Source organism: Pseudophryne corroboree, chromosome 1 (genome assembly GCF_028390025.1).
Source record: "Pseudophryne corroboree isolate aPseCor3 chromosome 1, aPseCor3.hap2, whole genome shotgun sequence".
Taxonomy (NCBI): domain Eukaryota; kingdom Metazoa; phylum Chordata; class Amphibia; order Anura; family Myobatrachidae; genus Pseudophryne; species Pseudophryne corroboree.
In genome coordinates, this window is record NC_086444.1 from 940,504,322 (window position 1) to 940,528,875 (window position 24,554).

The 24,554-nt window shown below is 47.5% G+C and overlaps 1 protein-coding gene across 4 annotated transcripts in view; it reads right to left on the reverse strand.

The window, feature by feature from the left end:
• MGAT4D (MGAT4 family member D) overlaps window positions 1-22,943 on the reverse strand; it is a 480,101-nt gene extending 457,158 nt beyond the window's left edge. For all 4 annotated transcript variants that reach the window (XR_010177447.1, XR_010177448.1, XR_010177446.1 and 1 more), the window contains exon 1: window positions 22,354-22,943. Coding sequence is in view for 1 of the 4 variants with exons in the window: in XM_063920377.1 (XP_063776447.1) it covers window positions 22,354-22,444 (91 nt within the window). In the remaining 3 variants the exon portion in view is untranslated. The remainder of the gene's footprint in view (window positions 1-22,353) is intronic.
• Window positions 22,944-24,554: the final 1,611 nt, after the last annotated feature.

Below are 24,554 nucleotides of genomic sequence, written 5' to 3' on the forward strand. Positions count from 1 at the left end.
TCGGAGCTCAAAATAGCTAGAGATGTCCAGGGAAGCTGCTGCCACGCCTCTCCTTAGCTCCGACAGCAGGTGAGGGGGTGCCTGCCGTACTCAGCTGAGTTACAATAAACATCTATAAATGCTTCTTTGGAATCTGTTGTAGGGACAGGGTGTCAAATATATATATACTGCTTACATATATTACATTAAAACCATGCAAAGCCAGTGCAGCACAGCCAGTACTTCTAGCATTGGGCGTCTTTTTTTGCTGAAAATGCGTCCGTCTAGGAGACTGTGCTGATTAATTTGATATGTGACATTTGTATATCGGTGTGCGACTGAGTCTCTGAATCTATATATGAAGTGTTGCGATGTAGCAGCTGCAGCTATTTTCCTAAAAAAGTTCTGTTCTGTATACAGTGTCAGTCACACATAATATACAAGTGTTATATATCAAATTGACCTTCACAGTCTCCTCGTCGCAATGCGTTGCGACTAAAGGTGTGTACACATGGTGAGATTTTATGTTCGATTTGACTTTGCGATTTCCCCTGAGCTCCCCAGAGCCCTGACCCACCGATTTTGACTCTCTTTACTTGAGATTTTGATTATGTGACTAAGTGCCAATTTTGACTATACTATGTACACAATATAGTCAACATTGACTTGCCTGCAGTCAATCTTTTCTTGCGATACCGACCCCACCGGAGCGTGCATCGGTATCGCAAGCTGTGTACACATGGTGTGATTTGCACTAACTTTCCTTACTATGTTGTCTATATGTTAAAAATCATAAGGTTACATTGCACCATGTGTATGGCGTATGGAGGTTAGATATGAGGAGACATCTGTATCTAAGCACAAAAGGCTTTTCATTTTTGTAATATAAATTATATATATGTGTGATAAGAGCAAGGGGGCGGTCAGACAGTATGTAGTCATGAGACCGCCAGTCACAATACCTCCCCCTACATCCCGCCCCCTCACAATGCTGACTAGCAGGCACTATTCCCACTCGTGGGTGTCCACGGCACCTATAGAGTGGGAATAGAACCCGTGGCAACCGCAGGTCGCCACAGAGCCCGCAGCTCGTCCCGTTGGCATTCTGCTGCCGGGATACCTGGTGTCGGTATGCTGACAGGCGGTCTCCTGAGCGTTGGTCACGCATACCACATCCGCTCAGACTGTTATGGGTAGATCTATCCTGATTTTAAGATGTCCTCAGATTTACTCAATGGAAACCTGGAGATACTTGATAATACAGAATATCCTGTATAGGCCAATGGTAATGTCAGTCACTTTCTCAGAATGTAGTATAAATTTCAGCTTACACAGATTTTGTATAAGGATGTCGTGTAACCTCACTTATAATGTATTGGGTGTGAGCACTTAATAGTGGCTTTCCACAGTACCAAAAAAAAAAAACTGCCCCTTCCCCCAACGCAGATTTCTGCTTATAGGCTGGGAGACTACACACAGATCTCTGGGAAGTTTCACCATCTTTGTCTTAAAGACTTGGTGCAGGTCCTCAGTTTTCTAGAATTATTGAAGTCTTGCTTGCACATTATGAGGTCTATGGGGGTCATTCTGACCCGTTCACTCACTGCGTTTTAACGTAGCAGAGCGAACGGGTCCCTACTGCGCATGTGCTGGCGCCAGCGCATGACAGACGGCCGAAGGCCGTAGCAGGGATGCGATTGCCTCTGCCTGATTGGCCGCCATTTCGTGGGTTTGGTCCGGCCAACGCAGGCGTGGCCGGACCGAGCGGGGGGCGGGCCACAGCAGCTGTGTGACATCATACGCAGCCGCTGCAGGCCGGGGAGCGATGAGTAGCCCCCAGCCAGCACGCTAAAGCTGCACTGGTCGGAAGCTACTCTTGAAGCGCAAAGGCACTTCTGCAGGGGGGGGTGGGGGGGCACTGACATGGGGGAAGGACTAGCCCCATGCTGGGCATCCCCCCGCATGTCAGTGTGAATGATCGTAGCACAGCTACGATCAACTCGGAATGACCCCCCCATGTACGAAGCCTTGGAGAGTGTTAAAGTGGAGAGAGATAAAGTACCAACCAATCAGCTCCTTTCATTAAGAGCTGATTGGTTGATACATTATCTCTCTCCAAGGCTTAGTACATCTCCCTCTCTGCCATTGATCCACCTCCGATGACGATTCCATAAGATCAAACATGTCGAGTAAAGGCGCAGGTTTTTCCAGTAATGTGGATAGCCACCATAAACCCCATCCTTATATGAAAGCTCTGTGTAAACTGAAATTTTAAACAACAACAATAATAATTGTAAGATTTTTTTTTTTCTAATACATATAAATAGTGGGCTTTTTTTTGTCTTTTTGAGGGTCCACTTACAGGATCCCAATTAAGGAAAAGTATATAATAACCTTTAGAAGTCACAGCAAAGGGATCTTCAATAACATAACACATGCAGAAAAAGAACATGAAATACACTGGCAAAGTGGGCACATGCCATATTTTACCATTTTGAATAAGTAGCTGTAGTTATGCAAGGGTTAACCAGTCTTGGGCCACAAATTTGACACCTGAAATCAACACAGGGTGGTCACTTGCATGTGACCCACTTGTATTTTGCCTGGCCCAACGCTGGTTTGGGCATGAAATACACTGGCAAAGTGGGCACACGCACCATTTTGTAAATTGCCATTTTGAATAAGTAGCTGTAGTTTTGCAAGGGTTAACTAGTCTTGGGCCACAAATTTGACCCCTGAAATCAGAGGGTGGTCACTTACATATGACCAACTTGTATTTTGCTTGGCCCAACGATGTTTTGGGCATGAAATACACTGGCAAAGTGGGCACACACACACACAACATATTTTACCATTTTGAGTAAGTAGCTGTAGTTTTGCAAGGGTTAACTAGTTTTTAGTTTGTACATTTTTCCTACCTTATATCTGTCTGTTTTTACCCAGTTTTGTTTTTTCACAGTTGTTTACAATTGTTAAGTTCAACGGAATTTGCTGCGCTATATAAGAATCTGATAATAAGGAGATTTATTTTCAGAACTTAACTTTGTTAAATCTCTTTCTGCGAGGTACACTGGATTCCGCAGGGAATACCATCGGGGTGTAGAGTTGGATATTGATCCGAGGCACCAACAGGCTAAAGCTTTGACTGTTCCCAGGATGCCTTGCACCGCCTCCTCTATAACCCCGCCTGCATGCACAGGAGCTCAGTTTTGTTAACAAGTCCAATGCAGTAGCAGGTAAAAGATACGACAACAGTTAGTAGCCACACAGACCCACATTCTCACAACAGGAGAAGGTACCAGCGGCTAATGCCATACAAACCCAAAGAAGCTAAGTGCGTCAGGGTGGGTGCCCTGTGGAATCCAGTGTACCTCGCAGAAAGATTTAACAAAGGTTAAGGTTCTCTCCATAAATCTCCTTTTCTGCAGCTGGGTACACTAGTATTCCACAGGGAATAACATCGGGGATGTCCTAAAGCAGTTCCTCATGGGTGGGGATGCAGTGTAGCGGGCACAAGAAACCCGCGTCCAAAGGAAGCATCCAGGGAGGCGGAAGTATCAAAGGCATAGAACCTAATGAACGTGTTCACTTAGGACCACGTAGCCGCCTTGCACAATTTTTCGAGGGAGGCGCCACGGCAGGCCGCCCAAGAAGGTCCAACAGCCCGAGTAGAATGGGCCTTGATAGTTGCAGGAGCTGGAAGACCAGCCTGTACATAAGCTTGTGCAATCACCATTCTAATCCATCTGGCCAAGTTCTGCTTATTAGCAGGCCAGCCACGTTTATGAAAACCAAAAAGAACAAATAGAGAATCCGATCTCCTAAGGGAAGCGGTTCTCTTCACGTAGATACGGAGAGCCCGTACCACATCCAAATACCGCTCTTTGGAGGACAAATCGGGAGAGATAAAGGCCGGAACCACAATCTTTTGGCTAAGGTGGAATGACGACACTACCTTAGGTAAATAACCAGGGCGAGTTCTAAGAACCGCACGGTCACAGTGAAAAATCAGAAAGTGTGACCGACCTGACAAGGCACCCAAGTCCGAAACCCGTCTAGCAGAGGCAATAGCCAGCAAAAACAAGACCTTAAGCGTAAGCCACTTAAGGTCCACAGACTCTAGAGGTTCAAAAGTAGCCTCATGCAGGGCATCTAGAACAACAGACAAATCCCAAGGAGCCACCGAAGGGACATAGGGAGGTTGAATCCTTAGAACACCCTGAGTGAAAGTATGAACGGCAGGCAGAGATGCAATTTTTCTCTGAATCCATATCAACAAGGCTAAAATATAAACCTTGAGGAAGGCCAGACGAAGGCCTAAGTCCAGGCCCTGTTGCAGGAATGCCAAAACTTTTGCAGTACTGAACTTGTATGCATCATAATTCTTAGCCGCAGACCAGGTGAAGTAAGAATTCCAGACTCTATAATAAATCCGAGCCGAAGCTGGTTTACAGGCTTTCAACATCGTTTGAATGACCGCCTCAGAAAAAACTTTGGCACTCAGGACGGAAGCTTCAAGAACCACGCTGTCAAAGCCAGACGGGCCAAATCCTGGTAGACACAGGGGCCCTGAACTAGGAGCTCTGGGCATTGCGGAAGTAGAAGAGGATGCTCTATCGCATAGGTTCTCAAACTCGGTCCTCAGGAGCCCACACAGTGCATGTTTTGCAGGTAACCCAGCAGGGGCGGATCCAGAAGAAAATGATAGGGGGGGGGACCATGGAAGGGGCAAGTACATTTGCGTGCGGCTTCGGTGCATGTGAGGTGGCGCTTCTTATACAATGACCACAGTTGTAGCGCTCATTATGCAATGTCCACTGTACTGGTAGTGCCCCTTATATAGACCCAATAGTAGTGGTGCCCCTTATGCAATGCCCGTATTGCCCCCAGTAGTAATGTTGCCTGTAGTAATGCCCCCAGTCATTATGCCCCCAGTGGTAATTCCCCTGCAGTCATGACCCCAGTAGTTTACCCCCCCCCCTTTAGTTTAGCCTCCAAGTAGTAATGCCCCTGTAGTTAAGCCGCCAGTAGTAATGCCCCTGTAGTTAAGCCGCCAGTAGTAATGCCCCTGTAGTTACACCGCCAGTAGTTCGCACCTTTGTAGTTGGCCCCCAGTAATAGTCCCCCAGTAGTTTGCCCCCAGTAGATGCCCCCCCAGTAATAATGTCCCCCAGCAGTTTGCCCCCAGTAGATGCCCCCTAGTAATAATGTCCTCCAGTAGTTTGCCCCCAGTAGTAATGCCCCTTAGGAGTTTGCCCCCAATAGACGACCCGCCAGTAGTAATGCCCCCAGTAGATGCCCCCCAGGAAAAATGTCCCCCAGTAGCTGCCCCCAATAGATGACCCCCCCAGTAGTAATGCCCCCAGTAATAATGCCCCAGTAGCTGCCCCCGATAGTTGACCCCCCAGTAATAATGCCCCCCTACGAGTTTGCCCCAATAGATGACCCCCCTGTAGTAATGCCCCCAGTAGATGGCCCCCAGTAAATATGGCCCCCAGTAGCTGCCCCAGTTATAATGCCCCCAGTAGTTTGACCCCCTAGTAGTAATGCCCCTTGTTGATGCCCCCCCAGTAGTAATGTCCCCCATAGTTAGCCCCCAGTAGATGCATTAAGGAAGAAAAATACATACTTACCGAGCCCCGTTCCCGCGCCGCTGCAGTCCTCCTCCTCCTGGCGTCCGCTCCTCAGTCACTCAGCACTATAAGAGAGACGTCATGACTGACGTCTCTCCCATAGTGCACAGTGACGGCGCCGGAAGCCGGAGCTCAGTACTGAGCTCCTGCCTCCGGCTGCCGCTGTGCAGGGAGACGGGTGCCCGCTGGTAACACAATCTAAGCGGGCGCCCGTCATCTCCCTATGCGGCGGCGGATGCGGCAGCACGGGGGGGGGGGGTCACAAATGACAGGGGGGGGCACGGGCCCGAGTGCCTCCCCCCCTAAATCCGCCACTGTAACCCAGCAGGGGCACAGGTGTATTAATTACTCACTGACACATTTTAAAAGGCCCGCAGGTGCAGCTTATTATTTTACTTGTGATTCTGTGATGAGACCTGCAAAACATGCACTGTGTGGGCTCCTGAGGACAGAGTTTGAGAACCTGTGCTCTATCGAGAGACCCTGTAGGTCTGAGAAGCAATGTACTCTGGGACATGCTGGAGCGAGTAGAAGTAGGATTCCTCCTTCTTGCTTGAACTTCCTTATTACCCTGGGCAGGAGTGACACCGGAGGAAACGCGTACGGCAGCCGAAAGTTCCATGGAATTGCCAGTGTTTCCACGAATGCTGCTTGAGGATCCCTTATTCTTGCTCCGAAGACCGTAACCTTGTCATTGTGTCGAGACGCAATCAGGTCTACATCTGGTAGACCCCACTTGTCTACTAGGAGTTGAAATACTTCAGGATGAAGGCTCCACTCTCTGGCGTGTATGTCCTGACGACTGAGGAAGTCCGCTTTCCAGTTGAGGACCCCCAGAATGAACACTGCCGATATGGCTAGCAGATGGCGTTCCGCCCAGTGAAGGATCTTTGACACTTCCAACATTGCCATGCGGCTTCAAGTGCCGCCTTGACGGTTTATGTACGCCACCGTGGTAGCATTGTCCAATTGTACTTGAAAAGGTCTGTTCTGTACCAGAGTCAGGGCAAGTTTCAGAGCATTGAACACTGCCCGCAACTCCAGAATATGTCGGGAGGAGAGATTCCTCCCTGGTCCACCGACCCTGAAGAGAATGTAGTTCCAACACTGCACCCCAACCCTGCAGACTGGCATCCGTCGTCAGAAGGACCCAGTTGGAGATCCAGAAGGGATGACCCCTGCTCAATTGTCCTGTAGCCACCAGGTCAGTGACAGACGAACCTCTGAAGTCAAGGATATCATGTGAAATCTGATCCAGTGAGGCAGGCCGTCCCACTTGGCAAGGATTAGCTTCTGCAGAGGGCGAGAGTGAAACTGAGCATACTCCATGTCCAAAGCAGACACCATGAGGCCTAGTACTTGCATCGCCGAGTGTATCGACACTCGTGGGCGAGAAAGGAAGTATTGTATACTGTCCTGACGCTTCAGGACCTTCTCCTGAGACAAGAACAACCGTTGGTTGAGTGTGTCCAACAATGCCCCCAGGTGCACCATGCTCTGAGCAGGGACCAGGGAGGATTTCTTCCAGTTGATGAGCCACCCGTGGGCTTGCAGAAATTGGACCGTCAGTTCCAGATGATGGAGGAGAACCCCTGGGGAGTTTCCCAGGATAAACAAATCGTCCAGACCTGGTGGGATCCTGATACCCTAACGGCGGAGTAGGGCAGTCATAACCGCCATGACCTTGTTGAAGATTTGCGGAGCCGTGGTCAGGCAAAAAGGTAAGGCTTGGAATTGATAATGTAGGTTGCCAATAGCAAACCGCAGGTTTTGTTGTTGCGATATGGCAATAGGTATATGTAGGGAAGTTTCCTGTGTGTCCATAGATATCATATAGTCCATGGGCTCCAAAGCCAGAACAATAGAGTGAAGGGTTTCCATACGGAACTTGGAAACCTTCACAAAATTGTTCAAAGACTTGAGGTTTAGAATGGGCCGGGAGGATCCATTCGGTTTCGGAATTAGGAACAAAATATGGTGTTTGTGCCCACTTTGCCAGTGTATTTCATGCCCAAAACAGTGTTGGGCCAAGCAAAGTACAAATGGGTACATCCATAACCCGAGGAAGGGAGACACCCAGGCCCTAAAACTTTCTACCCATCGAGGGGGAGTTTCTAGAAACAAACTCCCCAGATTTAGCTTTAAAAAAGTTGTAGCGAAAAACACTACAGGGTTGACCATAAACAGCCCCCCCTTGTTCCCTCGATCTGTAGGTAATCCCTCTCTTGACCAGATTCATTCTATTCCCCCATAACATCAGGAAGAATAAAGAATACATCCTGGTCCACAAAGATTGTGGCAAAAAGCACACATAACTGACATACAAGAAAAGCGGAACCAAGTAGGTTTTGCACAAATCAACCCTTTCCCTGAAAGAGAGCTGCCACCCTCTCCAGGACTGCACCTTTCTAGTAGCATCTTCCAGCATCTTATCCCAATTCGTCACCTTCCTCCCCCATCCTGAAAGCTTCACACTTGTCCTGATTGATCCTAGAGCACAAAGCCTCAGAATACTCACAGATAAGACGTTCCATGTCACGCGCCTCTGCCACAGACGACACGACCACAGTAACGTCATCCTCGTAGGCCGCCACCCTCAGTGGTAGCCCAGGGCCCAGCTGCACCCCTGCAACAGTACCGCACTCAATCCTCCGCACAAAGGGGTCAATTGCGAATACGTACAGAAGGGGGCTCAGGGGACAACCCTGACGGACACCCGAGTCAACCAAAAACGCGGGCCCAACCCAACCGTTGACAAGCGGGAAGCGCTCAGCCTGATTGTAAATGACACGTAGCCAATCTACCACCCTTACTGGAAGACCATACCTTCCCAGCACAGCCCACAGGTACTGATGATTAACCCGGTCAAAAGCCTTGGACTGGTCCAACGCCAGCAAATACTTACCCCATTTTTCAGCACGACATTGCTCCACGGCCTCCCGGATGCCAAGGACAGCACTAAAGGTGCTTCGACCCTTTACAGTGCAATGCCGAGACGGGGAAAGTAACATCCCGGAAACTTCCATCAGCCGATTAAAGAGTACCTTTGCCAGAATCTTTCTGTCCGTATTGAGAAGAGCGACGGGGCGCCAATTCTCAATACGGGCTGGGTCCTTACCTTTAGACAATAATATGAGAGCAGAGGATCTCATAGAGGGAGGGAGCACTCCCTCACCCAGGCTTTCATTAAATACCTCTACAAGACGAGGAGCCAAGATATCTCAGAAAACTTTAAAAAAATTCAGATGTTAACCCATCTGGGCAGAGATTTTTTTTATAGACAAACCGTCTATAGCCTTCTTAACCTCTTCCACTGTCACATCATTCCCCAAAGAGTCAAAAGAAGGATCAAGCTGCTCAAGCCCAGGTGTCTCCCCCAGGAACCGATCCATCCTCTCTCTAATGAGTGGCTGCTTAGACAAAAGGTCGGAGTAATAAGACCTGATGACTCCCAAACTACCCTCCCTGTCTCCACGAAGAGTACCCTGGTCATCAAACAGGCCCCGGACCTCCCTCAAATCAACTGATTTTCTGCAACTCTGGTAGGGATCAGGCGAGTGGTATTTTCCATAATCCTTCTCCAGAATCAAAGAAGCCAGACGATTATACTGATATTCTCTCATCTGAGCCTTCACCCGGGAGATTTCCCCACAAACCACATGCCCAGAGATCAAGAAATCTAGTTCCTTTCTCAGGCTCTAGTAGATACATCTTTTTGTCAAGTTTCTACTGGCTGCCAGCCTCTGAAAAAAAACTTTGAGTCCTCTTTTTACACTCCTCCCACCACTCAGATCTACTCCAACCAGCCTCCAGAAGTGTTTCCTGCAGTTGAAAAAAGTCTCTAAAGGACTGTCTAACTCCCTCCTCCTTCAGGAGCCCGGAATTCAAACGCCAAAGGCCCCGCCCTTTCTGAGGAGTTTCTGAGACGTTCAAAGCAACACACAGAAAAACGTGATCGGAGAACTCTACTGGCTTTTTCTCAGGAGGCAAAGTTTGAGGACTCCTTAACAAAAAACCTATCTATCCTAGACCTACGGCTACCACAATGATAGGTGAAACCAGTGAGGTCTGGGAAATAGCAAACATGCACCAGACCAGCCTCTCTAATCATGCTAACTAAAAAATTGGAATCATAGCCCAGGGTCATCTTTGTGACTCCCATATCTTTTGGCCTAATGACGGTGTTAAAATCACCGCCAAAGATGATCTGCCGGGCCGTAAAGAGAAACTGTTTTATCTCCCTGAAAAGACATTTCCTGTCCCAAGCTGTTTGAGGCCCATAGATGTTTATTAATCTCAGGTCATGTCCTCTCAGGTTGACATCCAAAACCATGCACCTACCTACCTGTAATTCTATAATCCTGTGCACGTTTACCATATCAGTAAAAAGCACTGCCAACCCACCGTACGGCTCGGCCGCAAGAGACCTGAAGGAAGGCCCACGCCTCCACTGACCCTTGGCCCGATGAAGTGTGGCCAGGTCACCTATCCTGGTCTCCTGCAAAAATAAAAAATCAACATCAACCGTGTTGAAAAAATCAAAGGCCAAGAAACGAGCACGTTCGGAAAACACGGAAGCCACATTAATGGTGGCACATCGCATAGGTTGGGGATCCATGTTTTTTGGATTATAGAGGTAGGATCCCATTCACTTTTTCTTTGCTTGTCTTTTAGAGTCCTCATCCGAGGATCCAACTCTTTTAACATGCCACCCCAAAAGGGATAGCATCCTCGTCAGACCGGGAGAGCTCTTCCTACTCCCCCTCCTCCTTCTCACTCACACTATTAGCAACAGGGACCACAGTCTCACTAAGTAGACTCTCGGACCCCTTCCTACCAATCCCCTCCCCAACAACACACCCCTCCTCCTATACCACCTCGTCTGGGGGATGATCCGGATCAGGGGCCTTTGGGGTACTAATAAAGGAGCCGCCTCCGGGACCACCCCCACCAGGGGACCCAGGAGTTTCATCAACCACCAACACCTCATCTGAAGAATGAGGGACTTCCCCTTCTGGACACTGAGCTACTTCAACCATGTCTAACAGGGATCCTACAGCTTGGCTCAACTCTATCCCCACAGGGTCCCACTCCAGCTCCCCCTGAGAACCATTTCTTTCCAAGTGCTTAGTTTTGCTTTGGGCTTTACCTTGTCCCATTTTTCCCTGTTTATCCTTACCAACAACCTCCTTCCCAGCAACTGACAGATTAGAGGCCTGCTTTGGCTTTCTATTTTTTGAGACATTTGGGACAAAAACTAATTCTTTTCCCCCAACCATGACCACCTCCCCCTCTTCTTCATCATCATCAGAAGAAGACAGGACATCGAACCTATTTGAGCAAATAAAATCTGCCTCTTTTTTTTTAGGCTTCCTCCTCCTCCCTTTATTGACGACCTGAAAGGATGCCTCCCCCTTTTCAGGCTGAAACCTTCTCTTTCCCACCATCTTCTATTCTCTTCGAGATGTCCTGATGCTGCACAGTTACCGGTACGCTACTTTCGCGACCAGGACCAACCTCCGGCACCACTTCTTCCACCCCTGCACTATAATTATGCAAAGCCTTAGGGCATAGACTGTAGGGATGACCAACTGTACCGCAAAGATTACACCTGACCTTGCTGCATTCCCGGGACCCATGCCCCAACTGGCCACACAAAGCACATTTAATCACCCCACAACCGCTACTGAGGTGACGGAAGTCATCACACTTATGACAGGTTCTGGGTTGCCCAGGGTAAAAAAACTGGAGCCGATCACGGCAAATGTAAGCGGCGGAAGGTATGTGTCTACTCTCAGCCCCTACCTGATGTAACCTCACAAAGGCCGAATAGGCACCACCCCAGACCCCCCTAGTATGATCAAACTTTACCAAAGTAGATAGTACTGTACAAGACCTAGACAACCAATATATAATATCAGCAGGGGGCAGTGATTCATTACACACCAACACAGTGATCTTAACCCTGTCCTGCCTCGTGATGGTATGGGCTTTGAAAAAGCAATATGGTTCCTTCATCTTGTTTTTTTCCCAACGGGAGCCAAAGGCCTGAAGGCCATTAAGGGAGAGGAAGCTCAGGTCGAAATCTGGAGTTCTCACTGGGTGAATGCATGCGAAAAGATCTGCAGCCTCAAACCCCAGTGAGAAGATCATATCTAAGAACTCTGACTTCGAAGGAGCCTCCCCATCTGAACTGCACCACATTTCTTCTTTTTATGGGCTGACCCCCCACTCACCCCGAACTGAGGACCAGCACTCTGCCGACCAGGAGCCGCCAAAGAATTAGCATACGAACCAGCACCCGGCCTAACCTCAGAGGGAGTTACAGCGAGCCCTTCAGGTGCCAGACCACTAGCAGCCCTTATTCCCACCCCACCAGTCATCCTGACCTGGTTCGCCTGAAACAAATTCACAGCTGCTAGAGCCCTCACCGGCATATCCATGTTACCATATACAGTTTCTACCAACATAACTTCTTCAGGGGTTAATTTGCTCTTATCTACAGCTGGCAGTCCTTGAGCCAATCTCTGCCCCTCTTTCGGCATGGCTTCATACTTTGAAACACCCATCGATGTGGGTAATGCTGTCACCTGCGATGTCATACCCGATGCGTCTTTGGCCCCGCCTCCCTCAGCCACCACGGCGACTAAGCCAGAGCCAGCCACCGCAGGCTTACAGGGATGGCCAGCCTCAGCATCAACCACGGCCCACGCACACTTGCAACTTTAGAGGCGAGCGTTTCGGGAACAAGTCCACAGGGAGCAGCGACAGTCACAAGAGTCCCAGCATCCGCCAAGACCCCAGCAACCGCCACGCCCCCCGCACCGTCACCACCCAGCACTCCCTCCAGGAGAGACGCCTCCCCCGTTTGGAAGCCACCAGTTACTGCCATCATTGGCCTTTCCACGATATCTGCAGCATCATGCACGATCTTAGAAACATCACTTCCATCACAGCTCCCAACAGCCACTTCCTTCTCCATAGGCTGGACTCCCACCTCCATACACTCCACTGGAGGCTCTGATATCGCTACTGAACTTGCCAGGACCAGGCCACCATCGCCATCCTGTTCAGGCAGAGATTCCTGCAACAGAACCTGACTATACAATGCAGGGCCGGCAACAGAAATCTCGGGGATATATATATATATATATATATATATATATATATATATATATATAGTGACAAGAACACTGGGATAGTGTTTGAGGGCAGGTATATTTGTCCCAGGTTCTTGTCTTACATGTTTTAGAAAATGTTAACTTCTAGGAAAAATGCTTTTTGTTTTGTCTGAACCTTTTCAGTTTGCTGTAAAAGCTGGGTAAAGGCTCTGAGAGAGAGATAAGGCGAGTTCTAGACATTGGGCCCAGTTCGGGTCTTTGGCCTCACAGAGGGCTAATCAGGGTTTCAGCTGTGTAAGAGTGTTATAGTGCTTCTAACCTGATTAGTATGGGCAGACTGCCTGGGAAGGCTGCAGGATCTGTGTGTGAGAGACACGCTTTCTGATGCAAGTAAGCTATACAGTATGTACTGACGAACTCTGTGTTTTGTTTAGTGACAGTTAGGAATATCTTATGTTTAGTTAGTGCCGGACAGGCAAGGTATTTTTATTTTGGGGTTTGTTTTATTTTCTGTTTCAATAAAACTGGCCGGGGTCAGTTGTACCAGAAACTGGACTTGTGTTGTTCCTCAGCTGCTGCGTGCGGCCATATTCCCCAGGAAAAGGCGCCTTGCACCCCTACAGTGTTACAATATATAATATATATATATATATATATATATATATATATATATATATATATATATATATATATATATATATATATATATAGTAACAGGGTCTTGCCGTGAAACAGGAAATCAATCTCTCTCTTTTTAAGTTTGAACAAATCTCTGTACAAATCATCATTCGTGGTGACATCCTCCGCACTGAATGCAGGCTCACTGTACAGGATATTCTCAGCCTCGGCCTCAGAGAAACTTAATGTTTCAAAGTTGTCACACTGCTGGAAGTATGCGGACAAATCATCTGTGTCTTCTCCCCCTTGCGCCATCTTGTAAAAGGTTTAAAACGTAAAAATATACATGCAATGTTCTGATACTGCAAGGTGTCACTCCAACCGCTGTAAACGCAGTCGGTATATATCACAACTGCTGGTTGTGTGCAAATAAAGTGCTTAGGAGAAACAACTCCTGTGCTGTGCAAATGAGTGTGGATAAAAAAAGTGTTGCTGGAAGCGTCCTGTGTAGGTTAAAGCAATGCCTTGAGGTGCCACGACTACCAATGCTAGTGAGGACTTCACTGCTGCACTGGACATATATGGAAGAAATATGTCTGGCACTCTCCCGTAGGCTAGTGGAGCAAGGCTCACGCTCCGGTGCCCTCCCGAACAGACCCGATAGCCTGCATATATATAGGGTGAAAGAACGAGGCGGCACTCTGGAGACTTTGGTGAAGCGGTGCACTCTGTCAGGTGAGACTTTATCAACGTTTCGGGGTGCAAGCCCCCGTCATCAGGACACTCAGTGTCCTGTTTAGAACAGCTTTTTCCTATAATACAGGGTTCTGAACTCATTAGACGCAACCAACTGCCAAAAAATTCTTTTTATGTATTTATAGGTTGTATAGAAACGTTTTTAGACTTATAATATTCACATTATTGCATGATATGTCTCAGGCAGACACAAGATTGCCTGTCCTGTCTTAAGAACTGCACGATGATTTGTTTGTGTATTGTATGTATTTACAGCGCACCATAGCAACGGCCTCCCCCGCCCCCTGCATGACGGCACTGGGAGCTCGCGTCACGGACCGTGGTCACCTGACCGGAAGCGCTGAGCCCGGAAGCCGGGCAGCGGCGAGGAAAGCACGGCTGGAAGCGCGCCTGGTAAGTGTATTTAAATGTTTGTTTTTCACTTGTTTGATCACTGTGTGTCCTGATGACGGGGGCTTGCACCCAGAAACGTTGATAAAGTCTCACCTGACAGAGTGCACCGCTTCACCAAAGTCTCCAGAGTGCCGCCTCGTTCTTTCACCCTATATATATGCAGACTATCGGGTCTGTTCGGGAGGGCACCGGAGCGTGAGCCTTGCTCCACTAGCCCACGGGAGAGTGCCAGACATATTTCTTCCATATATGTCCAGTGCAGCAGTGAAGTCCTCACTAGCATTGGTAGTCGTGGCACCTCAAGGCATTGCTTTAACCTACACAGGACGCTTCCAGCAACACTTTTTTTATCCACACTCATTTGCACAGCACAGGAGTTGTTTCTCCTAAGCACTTTATTTGCACACAACCAGCAGTTTTTGCACATATCACGGTTGGTGATATATACCGACTGAGTTTACAGCGGTTGGAGTGACACCTTGCAGTATCAGAACATTGCATGTATATTTTTACGTTTTAAACCTTTTACAAGATGGCGCAAGGGGGAGAAGACACAGATGATTTGTCCGCATACTTCCAGCAGTGTGACAACTTTGAAACATTAAGTTTCTCTGAGGCCGAGGCTGAGAATATCCTGTACAGTGAGCCTGCATTCAGTGCGGAGGATGTCACCACGAATGATGATTTGTACAGAGATTTGTTCAAACTTAAAAAGAGAGAGATTGATTTCCTGTTTCACGGCAAGACCCTGTCAGACTATTACAGGGCAAAACAAATCCCGCGTGGGTTTCGGATCCACAACATGCCCACCATAGGCAGATACAGCATCCCTTTCTGCAAACGCTGGATTTCGGTGCTAAATAAATGCTCCATGGATTTAATCCTCTTGGTGATTGAGGAATCCAAGAGAGCTGTCCCTGACCAAACAAAATATCACCAAGTTTGAGTCAGAACACCTGGCTAGCTTGTCCACAGATACCACCACCAAATGGATGGACAAACTGACACAGCAATTAGAGCAATACCAACGCGAGTTGATCAAATACAAGAAAGATAAATTGGTTCGGGTACAGCAGGATTATTTACAACACAAAGTATACTCATGGTTGGGAGCTAATACACCTAAACAACAGCAAGGACCAAAGGGAGCATTCAGGAGAAGAACCAATGTGCGTTTTATTAGCACATCCGCCAGTGACACAGACGAGCCCAACACCAGCACAGTGGTTAATGCCACGCAGGGGGGCCCTTTAGGGGCACACACCCGGGCTGGACGCAACGACAGAAGAACAAACCCACGAGGAGAGGCGGAGGGAGAGGATCAAAGACAGACAAAAAGCCTCCGAAAGGAATGCGCAACTAATTTTCAATTTATCCTCTAGACCCCTTTCTCCTGAAGCCATTGGGGTATTAAGTAAGGGACTGTCATACGTTCCTACTCATACTCCAGATGAGATACAATGGAAAATTGACAATTACCGGCTACAGAGGAAACTAAAATTACAGGAACATTATGGCAAAAACCCAAAGGCTGCTGGCAGTACGGACAACACACTGGCATCCCAGGTCTTATGCAGAATCAGACCTAAGTCGAGCTTTGAACCTGTATCCGTAAACCCCTCGATAAAAACTTTTTCGCGGATGCTTGAGGGCACCCTGACAGAGGACCAGGGAAGAACCCGGCCCAATTTGACCATAGATGAAAAGCTGGCCTTGAAGGAGTTAGGATCACGGGAAGATATAGTGATTCGCGGAGCGGACAAGGGAGGGGCCATCGTTGTGATGGACAAAGATCAATACGTGATGGAATGCACTAGATTACTGAGTGACACTTCAACGTATGCATGCCTACCCAGGGATCCCACCCAACAATTTCACAAAGAGTTGGACACATTATTGACCGAGGCAGTCGGTCATGGCATTATACCAGATACAGTATTCAGAGCATTGTCCAAACCTCACCCAGTAGTCCCGCTATTCTATATCATCCCGAAAATACACAAAGATGTACACAATCTCTGCCCGGGGGTCATTATGTGAGGCCATATCTATTTATTTGGATGCCTTCCTGCAGCCATGCATCCAACATACACACACTCACCTAAAGGATACCTCAACCTTGTTACGAAAATTCGAGGAACTTGGGACAGTACCTGAAAGCACCTTATTGGCCACCCTTGATGTGTCCAGTCTGTACACCTGTATCCCCCATGAGATGGGGATACAGGCAGTAAGAGCACTAATAACTAATAATGTATTGTATGAGGGCCCAGAGACAGAGTTTTTCCTAAAATTATTAAGGTTTACGTTAACTCACAATTATTTTGTTTATGATAATAAGTTTTACATCCAATTAACGGGGTGTGCGATGGGGTCCTGTGTGGCCCCGTCGTTCGCCAACACATACATGTGGGCAGTTGACCAGGATTTATTTCTTAGTCAGCCTGCTGTAACACAGTACATAACTCTATATCTCCGTTACATAGACGACCTGCTACTCTTCTGGTCAGGGCCACAATATATTCTGGAAGAATGGATTGAAGTTCATAACAATTCTTCCAGCCCAGTCAAATTAACTATGACTGTGGACCCACAGCAGATAGATTTTCTAGATGTACACATCATAATCAGAGATAGCAAGATCAATACATCTATGTACACTAAAAGCACTGACCGCAACACTTTGCGGGTGCACCACATGCAACTTTTTGGTCCCTGGGGATTCGTTCAAACATCCCTATACGGGTAAGACCATCAAATTAAAGGAGGCCTACACGTGCAACTCCAAATTTGTGGTGTATCTCTTGTCTTGCCCATGTGGATTACACTACGTGGGCAAGACAGAGTGCACGTTCAAAGTTAGGATGACACAGCATAGATCTGCCATCAGGGCAGCATTAGTAACAGGAACCAGTGAGCAACCGGTAGCAAGGCACTTTGCCACAGCCAAACATTCGCTTTCAGCACTAAGGTATCGAATTGTGGACCAGGTGCCGTTTTCCATTAGGGGGGGTGACAGATCTAGGCGCCTCCTACAACTAGAAACCAAATGGATAATTGCACTGGACACATTGAGACCAAGAGGACTCAACGAGACTCTTGGTATGAGCAGCTTTGCTTGAAACCTGGAGACTATTGACTAAGTATAATGTAGATGATAAGTTTTCAGTGACAGATCTGATTAATAGCTCTTCCTCCCCCGGAAGCGTTGATTATTGTTAATTAAACATAGATATTTAAGGAGTAGAGAAAACATGCTTACCTGTTTAGAACAGCTTTTTCCTATAATACAGGGTTCTGAACTCATTAGACGCAACCAACTGCCAAAAAATTCTTTTTATGTATTTATAGGTTGTATAGAAACGTTTTTAGACTTATAATATTCACATTATTGCATGATATGTCTCAGGCAGACACAAGATTGCCTGTCCTGTCTTAAGAACTGCACGATGATTTGTTTGTGTATTGTATGTATTTACAGCGCACCATAGCAACGGCCTCCCCCGCCCCCTGCATGACGGCACTGGGAGCTCGCGTCACGGACCGGGGTCACCTGACCGGAAGCGCTGAGCCCGGAAGCCGGGCAGCGGCGAGGAGAGCACGGCTGGAAGCGCGCCTGGTAAGTGTATTTAAATGTTTGTTTTTCACTTGTTTGATCACTGTGTGTCCTGATGACGGGGGCTTGCACCCCGAAACGTTGATAAAGTCTCACCTGACAGAGTGCACCGCTTCACCAAAGTCTCCAGAGTGCCGCCTCGTTCTTTCACCCTATATATATGCAGACTATCGGGTCTGTTCGGGAGGGCACCGGAGCGTGAGCCTTGCTCCACTAGCCCACGGGAGAGTGCCAGATAGATATATGATATATTATATAATATATATATATATATATATATATATATATATATATATATATATATATATATATATATATATATATATATATATATATATATATATATATATATATATATATATATATATATATATATACACATACATACATACATACAGAGGCTTCAGCAGGGGCTATGCTGCAGACAAGACCAGCACTCCATTCATAGCATATAGTTATTTAATGTCATCCGAGACACGACTAGTGCAAAGTCAGCATATGGCATATTGGAATATTCTCACAAATAACGTCCATGCTGGGGACATGTGTCCAACCCAGCTGTGGCTCCCTCACTCTGTCTGTCCCGAATGACTACATGCTGCATCCCCAGCTCCCCTACCCTATGCCAAAGCAATATATACCCTCACCAATCCACTCTTACCCCGGGGAGAGATTCACCTGCGCTGCACTTTTCACTATCCAGACCCGCACACCACACAGCAGGTACCATGCGGCTCTCACACCCCACCAGAAGAGGCCAGCACAGGGCACAGGAATCCTGCCCAGCGGAGCTGCTGCCATGTCCCATAACTGCTTGCAACAGATAGGGACCCGGAATAGCAGGTGCACACTTGCGCCACATAATGACTGAGTGTAAGAGGCTCCTGTCACTCTGAGGCTCCATTGTAGAGAGAGCACACCCCCTTTTTCATTTTGTACTTTTGTACTGAGCCCTTAGGGAGCCCTGGCACTCTCCACATGGCCAGCTGTCTCAGTCCTATACAGCGCAGACTTGCTACCCCCGCCCTCCTGTTTACTCTGAGGCTGCGCCCACACCACTTACAGCTCGCTGCCCTATTTGGACAAGACGGCTCACATCCCTGACGGTCACTAAGTGGCATATCCTTGGGGCCCCTCTGACCCTTGGGGCCCGGTACAATTGTCCCCTTTGACCCCCCCTGTCGCCGGCCCTGGCTGCCGCAGCCACAGAAACTGCTGGGACCGAGCTGCTACTGCCCCCACAATCCTGCTCAGGTAAGGACTTTATCAACACTCATTTCTCCTGAGAAAAAAACCCAGAGTACATAACACTTTAATTCTTTCCTTTACTGCAGCCAGGCTAGTACTTAGCTCCCAAATCTCATCCTTTAGGACAGCTCTCACGACTGCTACAAGTATTTCGTTTCCTTCTTCTCTTGAGGGAAAGACGAGAGGTTAAACGAGTCTGCTCCGTTTTTAACTCTTCCAGGCTCATTCACATATTCATCCATAGAGGATACTGAGCTGCTATCAGAGACCACAGCATCCCCCGCTTCACCACAGGCAGGTACCTTCGCCATATCATCCCCCCCCCTCCCCCCTCGTTTCCTCACCTGGAGAGCCAGCGTCCCGTGGTTTGGGGGTCACCAGTTGGGGATCCTGTTTCTTCACAGGGTCCACAATCACTGGGGCTGCCACACTGACCGAATCTCCCAATGCTGGAACTTCCACAGCTGTATGCAGGCCAGAAATCCCGGGGCTTCCTTTGGGCCCAGCAGCCCGGGATCCATCCTCCCCTGGGAGGCTCCCAGGGGAAACACTGCAGACTTCAGAAAAGGACCAGGGACTAAAGGGCCCTACACACTGGCCGATTTTTTGAAAGATATGAACGATCTCGTTCATAAATGAACGAGAACTCGTTCATATCTTTCAGTGTGGAGACTCCTGCGATGAACGATGCGCGGCCCCGCGCTCGTTCATCGCTGGTCTCCCGTCGGCTGGGCATGCAGGCCAATATGGACGATCTCGTCCATATTTGCCTGCAGTTCTATGGAGCCGCGTGACGGGGGGAGTGAAGAAACTTCACTCCCCCCGTCACTGCCCCCCCGCCGCCGGGTCGCTCGTCGGCCGTATCCGCCGTCGGGCAGCTCGGCGGCGGGTCGGCCAGTGAGTAGGGCCCTTACGAGCTCTCGCTCCAGTCTCAGGTGTCAAATGTGTGGCCCAAGACTAGTTAACACTTGCAGAACTACAGCTACTTATTCAAAATGGCAATTTATAAAATGGTGTTTGTGCCCACTTTACCAGTGTATTTCATGCCCAAACCAGCGTTGGGCCAGGCAAAATACAAGTGGGTCATATGTAAGTGACCACGCTCTGTTGATTTCAAGTGTCAAATTTGTGGCCCAAGACTGGTTAACCCTTGCAAAACTACAGCTACTTATTCAAAATGGCAAAATATGGTGTTTGTGCCCACTTTGCCAGTGTATTTCATGCCCAAAACAGTGTTAGGCCAAACAAAGTACAAGTGGGTCATATGTGAGGGAACCTACTCTGTTGATCTCAGGTGTCAAATTTATTACCCAAGACTCATTAACCCTTGCAAAACTGAATGATCTGAATAAGAAGCTGGAGTTCGAATAAGAAGTGAATAAGAAGCTGGCCGAATAAAATCTTTCCTGATTTTAAGTTATCCACAGATTTACTTAAGGGAAACCTGAAGATACCCATGTCAATCTCAGTGCCCCCTTGTTCTTTTTCTGTATGTGTAATTTTATCTACGTGTAATTTTGTAGAGCAAGATAAGAGTATTTGTTTTGAGAGGAAAATTATATATATATTATATATATATATATATATATATATATATATATATATATATATATATATATATATATATATATATATATATATATATATACACATACATACATACATACATACATACACATACATATACATACATATACATACATATACATACATACATACATACATACAAACAGAGAACCCAGCACTCACCAAAGTAAACTCACTTATCCTCAACAATTCAATAAATAAATGATGGGGGTTTAGTTGGTGGATTGGCCAATGCACGGAAGCCTGTATACCGATTCAAGGTACCCCACCTTCATACAGGTCCTACACTATCACAGAGTCTTAAAACCTGACTACCACACTGCTGCATCATCTGCCTGGTAGTCAGGTTTTAAGACTCTGTGATAGTGTAGGACCTGTATGAAGGTGGGGTACCTTGAATCGGTATACAGGCTTCCGTGCATTGGCCAATCCACCAACTAAACCCCCATCATTTATTTATTGAATTGTTGAGGATAAGTGAGTTTACTTTGGTGAGTGCTGGGTTCTCTGTTTGTATTTATTAGAGCGATGTGGTCATGGGCTTCATGCACCCCGCCCTGTGAGTGGTAAGTGCAGCTGTGTGCCCCGCTTCTGTGGTGGAGAGTGCAGTGTTACATGCACCCCACCCTGTGAGTGGTAAGTGCATAGCTGTGCCCCGCTTCTGGTGCGGTGAGTGCTGTGGTTTTTACTCTGTGTGTGTGTATATGTATATATATATATATATATATATATATATATATATATATATATACACACACATATACACACACAATACTTGCCTACCTAACCCTCTCCATGAGGGAGAAAATGCTCTGTTCCTGGACTTTCCTGGTAATGTATGATTGCCATCACCTGTGGTGAGCTAGGTAATTGATAAGAAAGGTGTTTCACCACAGGTGATGGCAATCATACATTACCAGGAAAGTCCAGGAACAGAGCATTTTCTCCCTCATGGAGTGTCAGGTAGGCAAGTATGACACACACGTCTCCGATGCTTAGCTATATTAATTATAAACCATGAAAATGTAAATGACAGCACAGCATGTAAGCTGCACTTATCCGCAGATAATCAATATTTCCCATTTATACAGACACAACCCTGCATAGAGGTTCTCGAATTCTGTTGTCGGGACTGTAAGTTCATGAGATCTCCTGTGGTTCTCTAATATGCGACACTGGCTCATACACCTGAGCAGCTGCCTTGTGGTATGGAAAATGTGACCTGCTCTAGTGCTCTACCTGCAGCAGAGGGGAATATGGTGGGGAACAGCCGGTGCAATCACACACACCACTCGCATGAGACATCAGGCAACAGACAGCTACAGTATACCCCACTCCATGCAACAGCCAGCGCCGTAGTGTACAGGTAGTGCAGCTGCAGCGCTGCCCCAGGTGTGCTTACCTTTGTCTCTGTACCATGCTGTATACCAGGACAGGGAGAAGAAGGCAGTCACGCAGAGTATTGTCACCAGACTGCCATTCCTGCACCTCATCTCACATAGCAGCCCGCACCCCTCACAGCTGCCGTGTGTACAAGGGGGTCACTGACAGTCACAGTGGTGGCGGACGGGTCTTGTCCTCCAATATACTGTATATAGAGAAGCCGCAGAGTTACTTTCCCGTACACTGTATGCAAGCAGCAAGTTCCCCGGCACAGTGAGTATGTATGTCGTGCCCGCCCGCAGCTCTTTCTCTTCTCCGTGTCCCAAGTGAGGAGCAGTCAGCGGGATGGGCAGCGTGTGGTGTCCCGGGCGCTCTCTCGCTGCCGGCCCGTCCTGTACAACGTGCGTTCGGGCTCGCTCCGGCTCCTTCGTGTTCAGTAGTTCGGTTTAATTGATCACCCGGAGAAACTAGATGCCGGCCCCTCCCTGACTTCCTCTCTGCCTGCCACTGCCTGTACTGCTGAGGAGGTAACTATATGTTAGTTGCGCCCCTCTCCCGCATACCCAGCAGCAGCAGCAGGTGAGCTCTGAGCCTGCTGCCAGCACGTATAACAAGTCTACACAAGTATATATTTTATATGTGTGTGTATATATATCTATCTATCTATCTATCTATCTATCTATCTATCTAGATAGATAGAGATATATATCTCTATCTCTATCTATTATCTGCCCCACTTGGTACAAAATGCTCTGTTTCTGGACTTCCCTCTTAATTTATGATTGCCATCACCTGTGAAGAAACAGCTTTCTTATCATTTAACTAGTTCAACACAGGTAATGGAAATCATAAAATAAGAGGGAAGTCCAGGAACAGAGCATTTTGTACCTAGTGGGGCGGGTCATGTTGGAGGGTCTGATATATCTATCTATATATCTATATATATATATATATATATATATATATATATATATATATATAATTTTTTTGGAACTGAATAAGCACAGCTGTTTCTATGGCGTGGCATTTTGAGTCATTAGATGTAGCACAATACTACTGTAGATCACACACCACTACCAATGTCTGGGACCCTGACAAGCAGTCTCTGTAAGCTGTGTCTTCTAGGGGCAGGACCCTCATCAGGGGGCCCCATGGTAGATTTGGGGGAGAGTCTGGCAATGCTGCAGTGGTTGAGTGTGTAAATTTAAGTGGGCTAAGAAACCTTGGGGTGAATGTATTATACCCGCATGATGACGCTTTCTGCAGCACTGAGATGTATTAACATCTTGGATGCCATTCCCCCCCTCTGGTGATCGCCGCTATAGCACATAGCGCATCCTCTTAGTGCTCCAGGGCACTTGTATGAGATTTCTCTACACACTCTCAAAATATCACATGCAACACGGAAACGACAATTGCTGCAGCCAGGGACAGCGATGTTCCTGGCTGTGGTATATGGGCATCGCCACCAACAGCTGTCGGATCAGTCAGTGCAACTGACCGTTCAAACATTGCCCTGTATTTTGGCGTGTTGTCTTGTAGATAGCACTGAGCACCCACTGCCACTATCATACATGCGCATAACGTGCGCTGATACCATTTCTCCCACATATTGATGGTTCTTACATCTACCCCCTTATCCATCCCCTTACACTAACTGTCACCTCCCCACAGCCTAACCCTTGCCGTCCCCACAAAAGCTGGCGTTACCCTCCTGGTGCTCAGGGCTTTGTACATAAGGAAATGCGATAAAAACCCTGAAAATGTTTTTTTTTGCCACATTTTACTTTTAGTACATCCCGCCCACAGTGTTTATCTGCCATGCATGGAACACGATAGAACAGGTGTAGGCAATTCTTGGCATGTGTGCCAGACTATGCATGTGGAACAGTTCGATGTAGCCACGATGAGCATGGCTACATTTAACTGTTCCACATCCCTAGTCTAAGGGTGTGTACACACGGTGAGATATTTTCTTTCGATTTTGACCATATAGTCAAAATCTCAAGAAAAGTTAGTGCAGATCGCAAGGTGAAAGTCACCTTGCAATCCCGATTCGATCCCGATGCGCCAGGTCAGCATCGCAAGAAAAGATAGACTGTGCAGGCAAGTCAATCCTTGCTAGATCGGTGTACTATCTAGTTCATCTCACATGTCAATGGCATCTCACATAAGCCAAAATCTCACACAAGCCAAAATCGTAAGCACACATAGTCCATA